Source organism: Gambusia affinis, linkage group LG18 (genome assembly GCF_019740435.1).
Source record: "Gambusia affinis linkage group LG18, SWU_Gaff_1.0, whole genome shotgun sequence".
Lineage (NCBI taxonomy): Eukaryota > Metazoa > Chordata > Actinopteri > Cyprinodontiformes > Poeciliidae > Gambusia > Gambusia affinis.
Window position 1 is genome coordinate 6,461,838 of NC_057885.1, and position 17,089 is coordinate 6,478,926.

The 17,089-nt window shown below is 39.1% G+C and overlaps 1 protein-coding gene across 4 annotated transcripts; it reads right to left on the reverse strand.

Annotated features, from left to right (window-relative positions):
* Positions 1 to 660: 660 nt before the first annotated feature.
* si:cabz01007807.1 lies at positions 661 to 17,086 on the reverse strand. 4 transcript variants are annotated; one of them, XM_044098371.1, is made up of 34 exons: positions 16,890 to 17,086; positions 16,628 to 16,693; positions 14,523 to 14,585; positions 13,098 to 13,190; positions 12,952 to 12,993; positions 12,564 to 12,599; positions 12,432 to 12,479; positions 11,530 to 12,354; positions 11,353 to 11,454; positions 11,151 to 11,249; positions 10,690 to 10,752; positions 9,688 to 9,747; positions 9,545 to 9,577; positions 9,399 to 9,461; positions 9,274 to 9,324; positions 9,128 to 9,196; positions 8,972 to 9,037; positions 8,793 to 8,900; positions 8,610 to 8,669; positions 8,449 to 8,496; positions 8,282 to 8,347; positions 8,125 to 8,169; positions 7,963 to 8,019; positions 7,044 to 7,100; positions 6,866 to 6,961; positions 6,566 to 6,628; positions 6,384 to 6,476; positions 6,250 to 6,294; positions 6,093 to 6,155; positions 4,250 to 4,321; positions 3,272 to 3,311; positions 3,131 to 3,188; positions 2,346 to 2,691; positions 661 to 2,223 (listed from the first exon to the last, which is right to left on the reverse strand). In XM_044098371.1, exons 3-34 carry the CDS (start codon positions 14,562 to 14,564, stop codon positions 1,819 to 1,821), a joined length of 3,414 nt encoding a protein of 1,137 aa, XP_043954306.1. In that variant the 5' UTR covers positions 14,565 to 14,585; positions 16,628 to 16,693; positions 16,890 to 17,086; the 3' UTR covers positions 661 to 1,818. The 4 variants fall into 4 exon arrangements, with proteins under 4 accessions (XP_043954306.1, XP_043954305.1, XP_043954307.1 ...); XM_044098370.1 differs by having other exon boundaries at positions 6,384 to 6,479; XM_044098372.1 differs by lacking the exon at positions 13,098 to 13,190 and having other exon boundaries at positions 6,384 to 6,479.
* Between the last annotated feature and the right edge of the window lie 3 nt (positions 17,087 to 17,089).

Consider the following 17,089-nt stretch of genomic DNA (forward strand, 5'->3'; position numbering starts at 1 on the left):
AGCGGGTGACCACACCCACTCAGCTGTGGAGAGCTCGCGGCGGTTTTAGAGGGAATCAGCTGTAGGGGGCGTGGCTTATCGTCTACCGCGTGGGTTTCTCTGTTTGTCAGGATGTTGCACAACTATACAGCACATCGACACGTGCTGTACAGTTGTGAAGTGCCACGAAAAGGGCAAATAGTTTGAATTAAAAAGTGAAAATATCAGAGGTGGTGTTTGTTTGGGTCCGTATCTGCCAGTGTTGCTGCAATACCTTTTTACTCCAATCACAGCTGCAGTCTTTGCACGTCTAAAGACCGGAGATTTTTGCTTATTGTTCTTTGCAAATAAGTAAAAAATGCTCTAAAACATCCCTTTTTACCTCTGGTGTTATGTTTAAGGTAATTTTACACTCCATGCTAGCCCTAAGTCTTTTGTAACTTCAAACATGTTTTTGCAGGATTGTCCTGTTTTTTTTTTTTTGTTTGTTTGTTTGTTTGTTTTTTCAGCCATCTTTCCATCTACTGTTACCAACTTTAATTTGCTGCTGGAAGAATTAGAGACAGCCCCCAGAGCATGATGCTGCCACTACCAACCCTCAATATGGGGATGATGTATCTGTATTATGCTTCCTTCACCCGTGTCCACCAATCAGCTGAGAGATGAAGAAGAGTCAGTGAGTTGAATTCATGAATTCCATTTATTAATACCAAAATACAGCCGGTCCATTTCTCATGCTACCTTTAGGAGTTAGCAGGACAAAATGGCAACAAGCAACACTTGGTAACTTCCTTTGTTAGCCTCTGTCTAAGCTACATACTTTTTTAGAACATATACTTTGCCTCCAGGTGAAAATGTGTCGATAGGTCATTTTTACATTTTATTCTTGGGCTCACCAATACATGTTGAATATAGTAAAATAGAACAATGTAAAACCTATACAGTTACATTCATTTCATGTCAAAATGCAAATAAATGAACAAATCCCCCAGCATTGCAAAGACAGTGACATATCAAAGCTGGATAAGTCATAATGTTAAGAATGCCTATAATTAAATGTGGATAGAGGTAAAATAGCAGCTATATGATTCAATATGGAGGATAAAAATGACAATGCACCTATAATCAAGCAGAAAAACGTCAGTTTGTCATGCAACGTGCTTTGCATTCATTCAAGACATCTCTTTTAGGAAAAATAAAAAGCATTAAAATGTGTTCGAGTTTCTGAATAAACCAAACTAACTCCCTCGTTGAAAAACATAAGCTATATTTTGAACAAACTGATTTAAGTTATAACGACAAATGTATCTATAGACACCTGATTATGAAAGCAAGATTCTTTTTTACAACGTAAAAGATTAAAAGTCTAATTTACAGTAGAAGGGTCTTTAACCTGCAGAACATTCTGCCAAAATCTGACAATCATCACTTTGGTTCACTAGATTAACTGTTAACATTTTTTAACCTTATCTCTTCATAACATGTCAATATAATGAAGAGGGTTATAGACTTTGTCAAAGTCTTTGATAAACTATTTCCAAACTGACTAAATTCTAACAAAGTGAACCTACCTTCACGTTTACATAGGACAAATGCTGCTCAAGCTGAACAAAAGGGTGAATGAATACAGAAACTGTTCTGTGTTTTACTTTTCAAGTACAAAATTCATATGCAGTTTAAAAAGCTGGAAAAAAAAAGTAATTTCTCAGCCACAATGCCAAAAATATCTTCAGGAGTTTCACACGGGTGGAATATTTTCCAAGAATGATGCAATATGAAGGAGCAGTTCTCAGTTTCAGCCAGGAGATGTCAGTGGTGAGCCATGCGCAGCAGGATCGTTCACATCTGTCCAGTAGCTTCCTGCACGTTCTCTCTGATGGCGTTCAGCTCCATGATGCAGTCGTTCAGAACGTTTGCCACTTGTCTTATCACGGCCACAATCTCCTTCTTGCAGCCTTTCTTCAGCTCTCTGGTTTCGTTTACGAAGTACGTGTCCATACCTTTGAAGAGTCCTTGCAGGGAGCCCACGGCGTCGTCGGTTATCTCTGTCGCTCGCATCACAGGCGAATCCACAATGCTGATCATCTGGACTGCCTTGCGGATTTCCCAGTCCTGGGAATAGTGCTGTGTGCCGGACCTGAGGAAAGGGTGGCCGCGCAGCCTGCGCAAGCCCTGATTGATGAAGTGGAGGATGTTCGAGATCTCCAGCATTCGCTCTTCGTACTCCTGCAGCACACCCTCGATCTAATTACGGACAGAGAACGTTAAATTAGCAATTTCACACAGAAGAAAAAGTCACAGAGCGATCAAGACGTCCGGCCTCTGCGGCTGCCATCATGTCTCACGCCATCAAAAACCCGCGTTACCTTTTTGCGGTCGTTCTTGTTGTGGACATTGTCAGAGATGGCTGCAGAGGCGGAGGTGATCCCCCCGGCCGTTGCCACCCCCACGCCCACGGCCGTGATAACTAGGGACGCTCCGAAGGTCAAGGGAGCCAAGGCCAGGCCGGTGATGGCCGCCACAGTGCCCACCGCGGTGGTGGTGCCCCCGCTGATCCCGGCGATCTTGGCTTTGTGATGGAACTCGTTGATGTCGTCGGCGAGAGCGTGGAGCGAGATGATGGACTCCCACAGGACCTCGGCTTGCTCGGTGAACACCTTGTTGAAGAGACGCAGGCCGCGTTCGACCTTCTCTGCCAAGATGGCGAATGACCTGCAGTCAAAGCAAGATTTTAGAAGAGCTAGTTCTTAGTAATTTGCTCAATAGAACAAAGCTACTTTGGTAAAGATGATGCTTGTTCTGCGTCTACAGTGACTGGTGTTGCTGCAGAAAGACGGGATTCTAGTTCTACTGCGTAGAGTGCTGAGCATTGGGCATCATTAAGTTCTCCACTAGCTTCTGTGGTACTCAAACTTATAGTGTTCTTGTAAATTGATCCTTTTACCCAATTACTCATTATCAAATCTGAATAATAAACTGAACTTGACTGCATTGATAACTAGAATCGTTTGGAGTGTATGTGACTTTTGATAACCCGCGGCTGTTGTGAATTGGTGCAATACAAGTATAAAATCTAAATATATTTAATAGTATCCCATAATAACCAATGGGTTGACCAAGAATTACTGCTGGTAAAAACAAATGATCGCACTTTGACTCATCCTCTTTGACGGCTGCATCCTCTTCATCCGACGGCAGTTCGTCCCATTCTGAAACGCACAAACGGGTGTAAACAAATCCAGCACCACTCATCAGTTCACTTGTCTTTAAATCGGTTTGGATGTCGACTTACTTTCTACTGTGTACCACCACTCCAATAAACTGTCCGTGTCCTAAAGACAAAGATACAAAAAGTAGTCAAATATATAATTGACCTTTCTTCAGAGGAGCATATAACATTTCTTCTGTCTTGCATAATTAATCTAATATGGGAAATTTACAGGAAAATACTTAAGACGGGAGTAAGCCGGGACAAAGAGGTAAAATGTGTCTGTTTCCCGGCCAAAACAGGAGACTTGAATTATTTTCTATAGAATATTGCATGTTGCTTTTGAAATTTAGGAACATTTCACAAAAAATGTGGCTAATACAGCTAATTTATAATTTACCTAAGGGGGTGCCTGGTTTTTCACACAAACACAGGTCAGCTTGGATATTTTTTAATTTTTTTCACTAAATGAAATCAAATATTTATTATATTTATACAAGTCATCTTAATCTCCTTAAAACAGGAGAAACCTGTAATGGAAAGATAGTTTGTCACGCAACAAGGCCTGTCGCAATAAATCGATCACAAATGAAAATGAACTCATTTTCAATGATTTATCATTTTTCTCTTTTCTCTCTGTTTCTACCAAAAACTGGGTGATGAAGGTTTTCTGTCTGGTGCTTTCGTCTCAAATAGTTCTGTTTCAGAAGGACAATTTTGTTTACCAAGATTTCATCCTTTATCTTATTTGTCGTTTCTGTAGTTTTGTTTATATATTTTGGAGATTTAAAATTTGTTAGAGATCCAGTGTTAAATGTTCATTAGAATGTAAAGATAGTTGATCTATGAGAACGTGTTTTTGTATTCCTGTAGCATTACTGACGTCTTGAAAATTGCCTCAAAACAACAATATCATTGTTTATCGTAACAACCTCCGGGGCAATTTATCGTCCAGCAAAGTTCGTTATCAAGCCCACATATAATTTTACATTAAATAATTCTGTTCCTATAAAAACAGAGAGTCCATAAATAAAAGCATCCAGAAATTTTTTAGAAACTGACCCCGTCTTCCTCCTCACCCTCCTCTTCACCGGCTGCAGCCTGTTCGTCCATCTGAGCAGCCTGCCATGCCGCCTGAATGAGGGAAGAAGACGAGTTAATCAGCAAGGGTTTGCAGCAAGTGTCACCATTTTAAGTAATTCAAGGCCTTTACACACAGCAGTAGGCGTGTCAGTGGAGATAGTATGCTGCTGAACCAGTCCGCTAACATGCTACAAGGATGTGTCAAGGTCCAATTGAGAAAAGAAATCAAACAGCCTAAAACAGCAGCATGAGATGATTTGAGACCATAGTTTGCTAACATGAGGGCTCAATCAATCAAACCTGCATTGTGGCTAAAGTACTGTACTGTAATCATTGTTTCCCCCCAATTTCTGGTAACTTTCACTTTAAATGCATTTCAAATGAAACACATACAGAGTCTTCATATTGTTCTTCTGCCTGACTGACAAAAGTCAAGATTCCCAATCAAAGCAAATGGTTCAGAGTTGGTTAGAACGTCTTAAAATCTGATAATTAGCAGGTGAAGATTATCTGAACTGTTAATGCACAGCTGTCACATGACAGTGAATGCTAAAGAAGGAGTTTGTAAGTAAAGATAAGAGGACAGTGTTGCAAAAGCACTGGGATTTTTACCCACACAGGCATTTTCCACTATAAATGTCAATGAATTTCATTCTGTATGACAGGAGGCTGAACTGGAGCTTCCATAAAATTGGTTGAAAAAAGTGCAGAAGCAACAACTTTTTTTAAAATGTAGATTTTAGGCGTTTTTATTTTTTTAATGTAGATATAAAAAATAGAGATTTTAGCTTCTTTTCTTTTGCATGGAATAAATCCTGCATTAAATTTCAGACTTTAAAGAACAGAATGACAAGTATCAATGATACATACTTCTCATTATTTCATTTCCTGTTTACACAATTCTTTGGAAACATCAACATCCCATATAGAAGAAAATGTCCTGATCCTCTTTTAGTAAAGGTTTTATATATTTTTATTTGCTTTAAACCCTAAAAAACAGAAATAAAATTGTGTTTAAAATAAATGTATAGACCACAAAATTCCTACAGTAGATATTAAACATTTTGTTTGTAGCTCTAAATGTCTTTAGTTGGAATAATGGCAAAAAGTTGCAAAGTGGTTGCAGACCTCCTTCTGTAGACCAACCCAAAGCAAAGCTCAATTGTGTTGTGGAGGGGAAGCGATATAAGATTCACTACATTTTATTTCAAATCAAATCAAATATGAAAAGCCTTGTATTTACTTGAAACTGTGCACAACCAGCTGGCTTTTAAAAACCAACCAATAAATCGAAAATAGAGGGAGTATGGAACAATTTCAGACTCAGAGACACGGCCGTATGTAACGTGACATGAGAAGCAGTCAAAAAGTCCAACTGTAACTTTGGAGGAACTGCAGAAAACCACAACTCAATCTGTTGACAGGAAACGATCTGCTGTGCTCGCCACAAATCTGCTCTCTTTCTGGAGGAGTGGCAAGAAGGAAGCCAATGAAGAAAGAAAGACAAGAACTGGAATTGGTCGTCAGTAACGAACCAAGTACAGACCACAGCAAACTTAGGAAGCAGGTGTTTATTCTGAATAAAAGAAAAACGGAGCTTCGTCGGAGGCTACAAAAGATTTTTGAACTCCGTTAAAGTTGAGATCTGCATCCGATTGAGAATCTGAGACCAACTCTAGTAATAACTTGGCCCTCTAAGCCATTTCAAACTCCCTTCTAGCTCTGATGAGACAATTTGAATCGCTGTCATTGAGGAGTCATCATCAGATCGTTTTTCCATCAGCACTTCAACAGTTTCCAGGCTGAAAAGTTGCAGACTTACCTTGGCAGCCTCAGAGAGGTGCTCATCAGATGGGGCTCCTGGTTGGTTCTTGGCCTTTTTGTTCTGATGAGAGAAGGTTCAGTCTGAGAATGCTGCGCAGGTCGATCAACCAGTAAAGATTCCTCTGGTGTGGTCAGAGCGGACCAAACAGACTTACCTTGTGATTGTGTTTTTTGGGAACTTTAAACTTAGATGGCTTTTTCTATTGGAAAGAAAAAGGTATTTTCTCATACAAATAATAATAACAAAAAGGAACAAAACACTGGAGTCTAAATAAAGAACAAAGAATACCAGTTTGAGGGTTTCAATCTCATCTGGATCTTCATCCTCCTCCTCTTCGTGAGACTTCCTGTCTTTTTCTGTTATTTCATCATCAGTGGAGCCCTTCTGACAATACGCACCAGTAATAAATTCACATGAATAAATAATGCGTGTTAACCATTGAACATTTAAAGGGAGTTGACTCCGCCTACCTCATTCAGGGCGTAAGATGCCTTAGATTTGTGTGGCAGATGAATCTTATGTTTGGACTTTTTCTGCCGGAAACAAGAAGACGATTTTGTTTTTTGTACTTTACTACAAAAACATTATTTCTTATAGTGAAGAAATACTAGGACATAAGCATTTCAGTTAAAGCAATAATAATAATAATCAATGCACATTAAGTTGTATTTCCCAAAGACTTAAAAAAAAAAGACAGCTGGTGATATAAGCTTATTGTGATCAATTTTATGCAGTTTGTAGTATCATTTTTTAAAAAGGCAGAAAGTTACATGTTTGCGTTCTTTGCTCAGTTCAACATCGTCATCCCCCTGCAGACTTGGCGAGTAACGATGAGACTTCTGCTGTTTGTCATGCATGATGGCAGCCTGAGTGGCACATTAAAAGTTTGATTATGCAGTCTGTCAGTGAAAACACTGAGTGTTTAGTTGATAAAGAAAGATTTATTACATTGGTTGAGTGAAGACTGAGGGCTTCCATCTCCGCAAGATCTTCAAAATCATCATCCTGAAGAAAAATAAAACGGATCGCGTAGAGAAATTAGAATAATATACTACGGAGAACAATAAGGGTGGAAAATTATCTGCAAAGCTACTATAAGTGGCGATAACTGATAATGTGGTTATTGGTGATTCTGACATTTGAAATCGTAATCTCACACACAAAAAGGTGTTTTAGACATATTCGCCACAAGTCTCATGTTCCAGCTCTTTTGCTCTATTGTAAAAGTTTGTCCACAATTGTTCCACAAACTATTGGGGTTGGTGGCTTTCACTGGGGGTCTACATGTTGTTTTTCTTCATCAGGAGAAACATCATCAGGAATCTATGATGGCGACAGATATGTTTTCTTAAAATATTCATTTTAGTCTCTTCTGCCTAGACTTCATGTTGTGTCTTCAGGTAAACACGTCTTATGGCGCCTCCTTGACGCTTTTCCATGAGCTCAGATGAGATGGTATTTGTTTTAACTCATCTCTTCCTGACTCATCTGTGGTGATGCTTGGTCTACTATTATTCTGTTCGCTAATGTTCCCTAACAAACCTGTAAAGCTGCTGCAGAACAGCTGGATTGCCTTAAACAGGTGAACTCTACTGACCTCTATTGGCCTTCAGGTGACTTCTGAAGGCAGTCAGGGGGCCTGAATATAATTATTTACTACACTAAAGTTAGAGAAAGTCTTAAGGACGGATGTGAAGTAACTCAGGGCGCATGAATACTTTTGCAAAGCATTGCAAGAACTGCAAACTGTGGAAAACTGACTAAAAATATCAAACTATGCTATCTCAAGTCAGCATCCTACCTACAGTCGCATCAGACACAGTTCATGCAGGTTGTTGTTGTTGTTGAAACTGAAATAGATCGTTACCTGGAGCTTGTCACGAGGTGTGTAGCCATGCGCTCCAGAATCTTCGACAGATTTGTCCTGTGAGGGTGAAAACATCCCAAACATGTGGCACCGTTCAGTCATCCTCATTCCACAAACATGGCATTCACAAAACAGTTGACCAGCCACACGTCCCTGTCATACCTTTGAGCCCTTGCGAGACGTATAACCATGAGCTCCTTTTGGTTCCTGTAGAAAACAAAGAAGTTGAAACAAGGTGGGATTTCTGCATTTTGTTTTAATGTTATAATTTGAGAAGTGATACAATCAGAGTATCAGGGCGTAAGCAGGTGTTTTCTACCTTCTCTAATGATATGGCAAATCCTCTTTGTGGCACAAACTTGACTTTCACCTTGCTATTCCTCCTCTGGAGGAAAACAACTTAGGTTTAGAATAAAAGGCACAGCAGGTTCTGTTTTCATGTGAACAGAAATGTGCTTCTGAGTAACGAGGGAAAAATCGAACAACCTGCCGATGGCCACCTTTCTCCCCATCGTCTTCGTCCAACACTGAGTCCTGAGAAATAGTTCAGGTTTAAGCAGCAACAGACTTAAATATGACTCCATGTTGAGTTGAAAACCTGACCTGCTGCTTTGCCACATTTAACTTGAAGAACGGAGGTTGCTTACCGCCGACTGTCGACGCACAATGGTGTTTTTCCTCTTGCTGCTTTTCTTATGGTCACCGTCCTGTTGGAGAGGATTTAAGAACTCCCTGACACATTCAAACATCACTTTGCTTTCAAAGAAGAATTGTAAGGAAAGCTGGAGTGGAATCTCTTAGAAAATCTCCTACAAGCTCCTTTAAGCTACCTTTGGATGTTGCAGTGAATCCTCGTTCTTGTGCTTGTCGTCGTACGTAGAGGAACCAATGGAGGCTCTCCGAAACACGTGATTGACTTTGGTCTTTGTAGATTTTTTCTAAAGGCATAAAATAAATTCGTCAACCGTATTTATAGGCAGACTTTACACTGTTGGAAAACAGAACATACTTTATAGTCCAAACTATAAGGATCTTCTTCATCTCCGGTAGAGATATGGTCATTGGAACCAAAGTCCTGCAAAACAGAAGCCAAATAACAAAGAGCATAAAGACCTGCTAGCATAAAACAAGAACTGCTGGTTTTACAACATGTGATGATCTCTACCTTGGGGGTTTTTCGTCGACTGGGCAGCGTGTTTCTCTTTTCCCCCATGGCATCATCTGAATACTTGTCCTACATTGTCAAAGTTGTTGTCATTTCAATAAAACAAGGCAAAACAAGAAAATATTCCTTTATTAGATCAGATTTACCTTTGAGCTTCTTCTGGACAGCAGCGACATTCGCAGTTTCCTGTCCTTTTTCTGGAAAACGTTCAGAGTTTAGCTGAAGCTGCAGCAAGAGCAGGAGAACATGCAGGACGGAGGAAAGGTTCTACCTTAACGTGACCAAAGGTTCCGTCAGGGTCTTCACTGCTTCCTCCGTCTGACTCCATCTTGGCCTAAAAACAGGCAGCAGTCTTCAGCTGATTTTCCACGATTTAAAAATCAGCAAAGTTTAACAGAGGAAACTGAACTGACTGACCTTCGACTCTCTTCGTAGTTTAAATGTTCCAGACTTTCGGAAGTCAGACAGAAAAACAGATTAAAAGTCAAAGTTTCAAGGAATTAAATTTGACCTTGTGCTAAAAGACAAATAAAGAAGAAAATTCAGATTTGTTTTCTTACTGGCTTAAAGTCTGGATCCAGCTCAGGACTGTCCTCAGGCCAATCCTCCACACAGCGTTCCTGATTTTTAGAGGAAAACATTTTTTAGATTCTGCTTCAACTTCATAAAACAGATCAGCACATACTTCTGGATAAGTGATTGATTCCTTCATTGGCATCATTTTTTTCCCCTAGTAGGACGCTTGTGAAAAAGCTCTATGGTCACATTCATACAGCCTCAGATTCTGCGACCGGTGCGGTAGAGATGTCAAAGACCGGCTCAAACAACCAGAAACTGATTAGGCCACAAAAGTTATGATGCTTTTTCTAAATGTCAAAAGAAGCTTTCATTGCCTTACAATACAGGAGAGTGATTAAAAAAACACATTCAAGTTTTAAGGGCATACTCTCATTTATCATGCACATAGTGCAGACTTTAGCCTTTAGCACAAAGACACTAGCTACCAGTAGCAACGAAGATGGAAATAAAAATGTTCTTGTATGAAACAGGGCAATGATTTATACATATAGAAACCAGGGTGTATTAATTGGTATTAATTAACATTAACTAACACTGTTGTGCATGTGTATTAATCTCAACAGACAGGTTAACTTTTTAAATATCCAGCATTTTCAACTTCAGGTACCATTTAGTTATGCACCCGTTTCTAGTTTTGCAGAGTCATTTCTGTTTCAGACTTGATCAAACTCTCAGTTTCATTTTTGGACACTCCTCATTTCAAGGTGGAGAACTTCTTGCATATTTTTAATGCTACTATACACCTTTTGTACACTTAAGAATAAATTTGGCTTTTAACTTGTTTTGCTTTTTCTGTTGTACCGTCGCCCTATTGACCTCCGACTCCAAAGCCCAGGTGTCAAGCGTTTCTTAAACATGACACTGCAGTTTTCCAATCTACAAGAGGCATCATATCTTTCATTCTGACCAAGATCTGAGCAACATTTAACAAAGTGAAAAATTACAGCTTTACAGTTGGGAACATTTTTCCAGGTGAGACTCACCTGTCCAATAAGGAAGACGTCCTCAAACACAGCAAAGTTCTCAGTTTCCAATGGTTTGCTCTCCTGTAAAACAAACATATAAAACATCAATGATGAGCAATTTCCTGTCTGGTGTAAAAAAAAAAAAATAATAATAATGAGATGAGAACTCAAATTAAATATCAATAAGAAGCAGAAAATAACTTTGCATGGCAACATTTCTGTTGCCCAGACATGATTCACAAATCTGCCATTGGTTTATGATAGAAGTTACAATATACAGTAAAAACTACATTCAATACGAGAAAAAAAACAGTCCCAGAGTTAGGCAGACGTTAGTCATAAGTTATATGCAGAGATGTAGATTGCTGGTTTTCTCTTGAATTTGGGTTTTGCATTTCTTTCTCTATATAAAAACAGAAAATACGGATTCTATGTCTTTGTAACAATAGAGATAGCCCACTGCAAATCCCACTTCATACCATTTTCTTTGGTTTGTGAGGAAGGACTGGTTTAGGAGGAGGTTTTCGTGGTTCTGGCTCAGCAGTATGTGCTTCAGGTACTTCTGGTTCCAGTTTAGTCTAGGAGTTTAGAGGAGAGAAGGAGTTTATACAATCACAAGTGTCCTCATTGATGGAGTTCAACACAAAACATCAGAAAATCATCTGCGTTTCTGAGGCTTACAGGGTATGCTGTGGGTGGAGGCCTCTCTGGTGCTGGTGGCTTCACTGCTTTGGGGCGTCGAGTTCGAGGAAGGGGTCTTGGTGGCCGTTTGAAAGTTTGCACCTGCACGATTTATGAAATGACTTTATTGAAGCCTTAAAGCGTTTAGTCTTGCTGTTTGAAATAAGAGTAACATACGTGAGTCAAATCAGCTGGAGAAATGCTGGGCGAGGAGGACAGGCTGCTGGCCTGGCTGAAGGAGGTCGGCTCAAGAAATTCCTCTTTGTTTCCCTGAGGCGTCGTCAAAAGATCTTTTGGTCTTCTTGAAGGCTTTCGTGGAACAACTGGAGGAACTTTTGGTGGAGTTAACTTTGCTAAACCTGTTGAGACCGGTGTGTCTAACTTCAACTCAGATGGGTGATTGGTTAAAGGTGTAGAGGACATTGTCTTGGAGGGAGTTGGGCCAAAAGGATCATCCAAACTGGGGACATTGAATAAATTCCTCGGTAGCAGACTTGGGAATGGATCCACAGGATTCGTAGGCGATGAAAACACGTCAAATCCTCCCTTAAAAGAATTGTCATAGTCGGTGCTGGGGGTATTGTCTTGGGTGTCGTTTGCATGGAAGAGTTCTTCACTGCTCCTTGAAAACAAATCTGCTTCTGAGGCCAAAGTTTTATAAAATAGGTTTGGTGCCGCGGCTTTGTTAGATGAGCCAAACAAAGTATCCACATCATCCGTGACAATGTCTGAGCCATTTCTCTGTCTGCGTTTAGGGAACTCTTGTGTTTGGACCAAATGATGAAAATCCCCATTGGCGGTGGCGTTGAGCCTCAGAGAGGACGGACTGAAGAGCTCGTCTTTAGGGTCGTACCGCTGAGGCACGGTAAGATCTTTGTTTTCCGTGGCGTTAATTTTATAACCAAATTCCTGAGGTGAGCTTAGGAATTTCGTAGTGGGTACAGAGATGAAACTGTCTGCTTGTACTGAAGCCTCTGTTCCATTAGTGCTGCTGGTCGAGTCCTGGCAGCAGAACACAACTACATTTGGGATGTGTTCAGAAAAAGTCAATGTTGTCACTAGATCTGTAACATACATACCTTGTAATAAAAAGGGTTCGCTCTGATCAAATCTGCAGAGTCTCCGTTCTATTTGAAGCAACAAGAATTCAGTATTAAATAAAATCTAGTTAAAGCTGCACAGCTATGAGAAACAGTCACTCAAAAACAAACCTGAAGGCTTGACGGAAAGTCTTCTTGGACTCCATTCTGAAAAATGACAAAAACTATGAGTCCTGCTTTTTCATCATGAATAATCAATTTAAACCACTACAGGAACCATGCCATGCTGATTTAAGTGTCTACTCATTTTGAACGTAATCACAACAAGAACGATGTTACTGAACAGAACTTTCTAGTCGGACAGCAATATAATAGAGTCACACCTACAACTGCAGCTTTAAAGACAAAAACCTTCTAGGCAGATCGTAAAACAAAACAGGAGCACAAATCCACCAGTTCCATACGAGGTCATTATCCTCAGCCGTTATACTGATCTAAAACAGCGACTTAAAACGCTCAAACTGCAACATCAACAAGGATAAGCAGCTTTATTTCTCACCTGTTCAAAGTGCTGGTTGTCCATTTCTGACCACTCGCCTCTCTGTGGAGCAAAAGTCACAGATGTCAACAAGCGTCCATCGGTGGGAAGAACGGAAAGTCATGCATGCTGCTTTTCTTGCGTGATGAAAATGTGGAATGCAGCACCTGATGGAGGTCGTTTCTTTTTTTAAAACTTCTTCCTGCTTGAACTACTCTAAAAATTTCCATAGGAGCTTCTGATTTACCGACATCCTTCGTCTGGTAGTCAAAGGAAATAACACCGCAGACAGTAAAGATATCAGGGTAGGTTTCAGAAAGTCATATTTAAGACAGAAAAAAAAACTATGAATAAAGAGAATGATTGGGGGAGCTAGCAGCTAGCTTGTGAGGGATGGTAACAAAAAGGACCCACTGTAAAAAAAAAAAACTTAAAAAAAACGAACATCTTCCAGCCATTTGGTGACACATTTGCATTTACCGAGAAAAAGCGAATAACAAAATTAGCCAACTAGCTAGCAAAGGTGTATTAGCAGCTAGTTACCAACCAAATTTAAGACCTGTGATTGGCAAGTTTAAGGCCAGGTTACAGTTTTTTATTATTATTTTAATTTCAGACGTGTGAATTCAACACTTCCACAAGAAAGTTATGAATCCAGTTACAGTGGAAGTCTGTCTTTCAATCAGAGCTCTAATCACTTATAATCTATTAAAAACAACAATTAAACAATCGCTTCATAACACACGACGCCGGTCAACATTTTGAATAATAATTCCCACCATGTGACCATTTGTGTTTTATCATCTAGCTGGAGGATTAATTTAGTTTTAAGTATTAATAATGTTGTAGTTTTCTTAGTTTTCTATACTTTTGTTCTTAGCTAGACAAACTGAGTTCCTAACATCATTTAAGAACCTGTTCAGCTCAGGAAGAAAAACACATTTTAGTTTAACACCACCAAACTTAAATGAGGATTTTTCTTGAAACAAAAACATTTCAGTTTAGTTGAGATGTGAGCTGTAACTGGTTCACCACACCACCTCGACTACTACAAGTAAATTATATTCCACCTCCTCTTACTGTACAAACCAAGCCCAAATCATCAGCTCTCCGCCGCCACACTCCAGTTTCTGAGTTTTAGCCAAACATCAACACTTCAGCCTGGCTTGTCCAAAGAAAATTGTGCCAAAAATGCGTTCAGATGTCGCTTTTCAAAACCCAAGACAAGCAGGTCAAATCCCTCGGGTCATTTTAAACTTCACTCCTTGAAAAGGTTTTGTAATTCATGATAACATTTAACCTTTGACCTAAAAATGCTCTCGGGTTTTCACGCTTTCAGAGCACAAACCTACCATGCAACACTAACATGTACCGTTTCCAAAGTAATGGAGACTGACTCTGGTTTCCCTGGAGACATTTATCTTCTTGGTTTATAAATAAAGAAAGAGAGAACTTTGCTGCTAATCGATGTTTAAATCTAAAGAAGCTCAAATGTTTTTCAGTTTTTACGTTTCTACTTGTAGAAAAAAAAAGTCAACAAAGTAATTTGGAAGTAATTCCAATTTTGACTGTGTATTTGTGCAACCACTTACATTGAAGTGATGATGAGTGTCATGAGAAGCCATTTCCAGCATATTTTGTAGAGTCGCAACACTCTGCAGAGACAAACCATCACTTCTCTGATGATGCACACATTTAGCTTCCTTCATGATTTAATCAGACATTTTAAACTAGAGGAACCAATTGGTTCCTTTTAGGATTCAATTTGCAAGCAAAAACCTCAACAAAGAGGAGACAATAAGTATTTGATACACGGCCAGTTTTCCAAGTTTCCCCACCTACAATGAAGAGGAGTACAAATAAAATATATATATTTAAAAAGTAAATCTGATTGTAGGATTTTTAAATTACTAATTTAAACTTTTGCAGATGATTTTTCACGAGAGTCTCCAGGTATATAAATGTTGGTAAATAAGCGTACTGTAGCTCGACCGGCTTGTGATTTAGCAACTTCTAAAACAGAACGGAAACAATGCTAAAAACAAAACGATCAACAAGAACCTGAAAAACTAGACTGCCGAACTGAAACTGTCATGTGCAAATACCCATCCATCCATTCATCCGTTTCCTAACACCCTTGTCCCTAAAGGGGTCGGGAGGTGCTGGTGCTTATCTCCAGCTAACGCTCCAGGCGAGAGGCGGGGTCACCCTGGACAGGTCAACAGGCTGTCGCAATACCCAAACCTTTGTAAACAGAAAACTGCACTCAAGCATCTTACACTGGATTGCTGTTGTCGTCTTTAATATATTTACAGGGATAAATCAACTAAAGTTCACAGTGAATTGATTGGTGATATTTCTGCAATGCTGAGTCTGTAAATTCAGTCTGTCATAAAGGAAAGACAGGAGGGGAAGAATGGATGGCTAGGCGGAAGGACGGAAAGAATGAACTAATGGATGAATGAAGAATTTATAGAAGGAACAATCATTTGGATGGTGCCACCCTGATGAATGGATGAAAATTTAGACAATGGGATAGAAAAGGTTTGGAAACGCAAATATCGTTTTACAACCTACTTATTCAAATATGGAAAAGACTTGAATTCCAAACTGCAAAGAAACCTGTAATTATCCAACCATGAACCAAAAATATAATACCATACAAGAGGGATGCCCAGAGCTCCACCATCCTGCATGTTTTAGTTTTCTCCCTGGTTTAACACGCCTGGATCAAATCATGAGTTGTTAGAAGGCCTAAGAAATATGTATTTCATATCATCGCGGTCTCAACAAATGTGTGGCGGAACGTAGCTGGTAGATGAGTTTCTGTGTGTGACAAACAAAGGTGTCAAATCCCGTCGCTGACACAAAAGGTAGAAATGTCTGGGCAAGGTGAGAGTTCATCTATTAAATTAAACCAAAAGCTGGAGTGTAGACATTTTTTATAAGTGTATTTGTGAGACTGCCTCTTTATTATTAACTTGAATATAATTTCAGATTTTTGTATAATTTTTCTTCAGGTTAACGAAGAAAGTGAGCTGTTATTGTTACAAGTTAATTTTCTAAACTAGAGAAAGATTATTGTTAGGGAAGCTCAACTGTGAAAAATTGGACTGATGTTGATATGCAATAGTAACAGTGATGTTATGTTAGATTTATCAATATTTCATTTTATCTTTTTTTTCATCCTATTACTCGATTAATCGTGAGAATAATCAGTAGATTACTTGATTACTAAAATATTAGTTTACAACAGCCCTACATCTGTTCACATGTACAGTCATAACGCTGTAAATACAAAACCTCTAATATTCAATGCAGCTGTTATTTTTACAGACAACTGGCTTTCATTGCTGATGTCAGAGATTAGTACAATGCAGAAGGAATTTACAGTTGCCATGACAGTCTGGGTTTGGCAGTACAGTTTGTTTGTCAGGAGAAATGATACAGACAATGATACTTAGAATACTACCAGTGCAAAGAAAAGAAAGAAAGAAAGAAAGAAAAATCAGCATTGCCCATCTGAAAATTTATGTTTTCCCTTTATCATATTTTTCAAAATACAATATTTTAGAAAACAGTGAAATTACTTGATGTCATACTTTGGAACCAACAAACATTTTACACACAGACCCACACACACACACGCAAAAAAAAAAAAAATGTTTGTAGCAGAAAACCAATTTAAAAGACTCACAGGTCGCCTCCCGAGTGAAGTTAGGACTGCTGCTCCTCCAGGTTCAACCACTTAAACGCCATTTTTCTGTTTTTATTTTTTTGTTGTTTGTTTTAAAAAGTAAAACAAAAGAGCACAATTACAAATTAAATGTTAGTAAAAATGCCTGTTTTCCTAAAAAAACTAAACTTTTCACAAATATCAATCAGCTCACTAGTAACACAGCCTATTTTTTCTCTTTTTCCAAAAGGTATTTTATAAAACAAACAAACAAAAAACTTACCACAGCCGTTTCTGTTCTCATGTGCGGCCTGAACTTATTTTAACACAATATGTTTTATCCCAGAACAGAATATTTTCCCGCAGTTGATCGTTATTCCACGATAAACCTGAATTTTCTTGTAATAAAACTCATCACCACCTTCCACAGGTCCGCACCGCTTTGGTTTGTAATTACCTCTCTGCTGGAAGCGCCCGCTGGAA

Excerpts from the sequence above, each read along its gene's own strand:
- si:cabz01007807.1 (XM_044098370.1), bottom strand. The coding sequence starts at position 14,564 with ATGCTGGAAATGGCTTCTCATGACACTCATCATCACTTCAAT. Across the intron at positions 11,250-11,352 it reads CTCCACCCACAGCATACCCT|ACTAAACTGGAACCAGAAGT; the intron begins GTAAGCCTCAGA and ends CTAAACTCCTAG. Across the intron at positions 8,020-8,124 it reads CGTCTCGCAAGGGCTCAAAG|GACAAATCTGTCGAAGATTC; the intron begins GTATGACAGGGA and ends TCACCCTCACAG.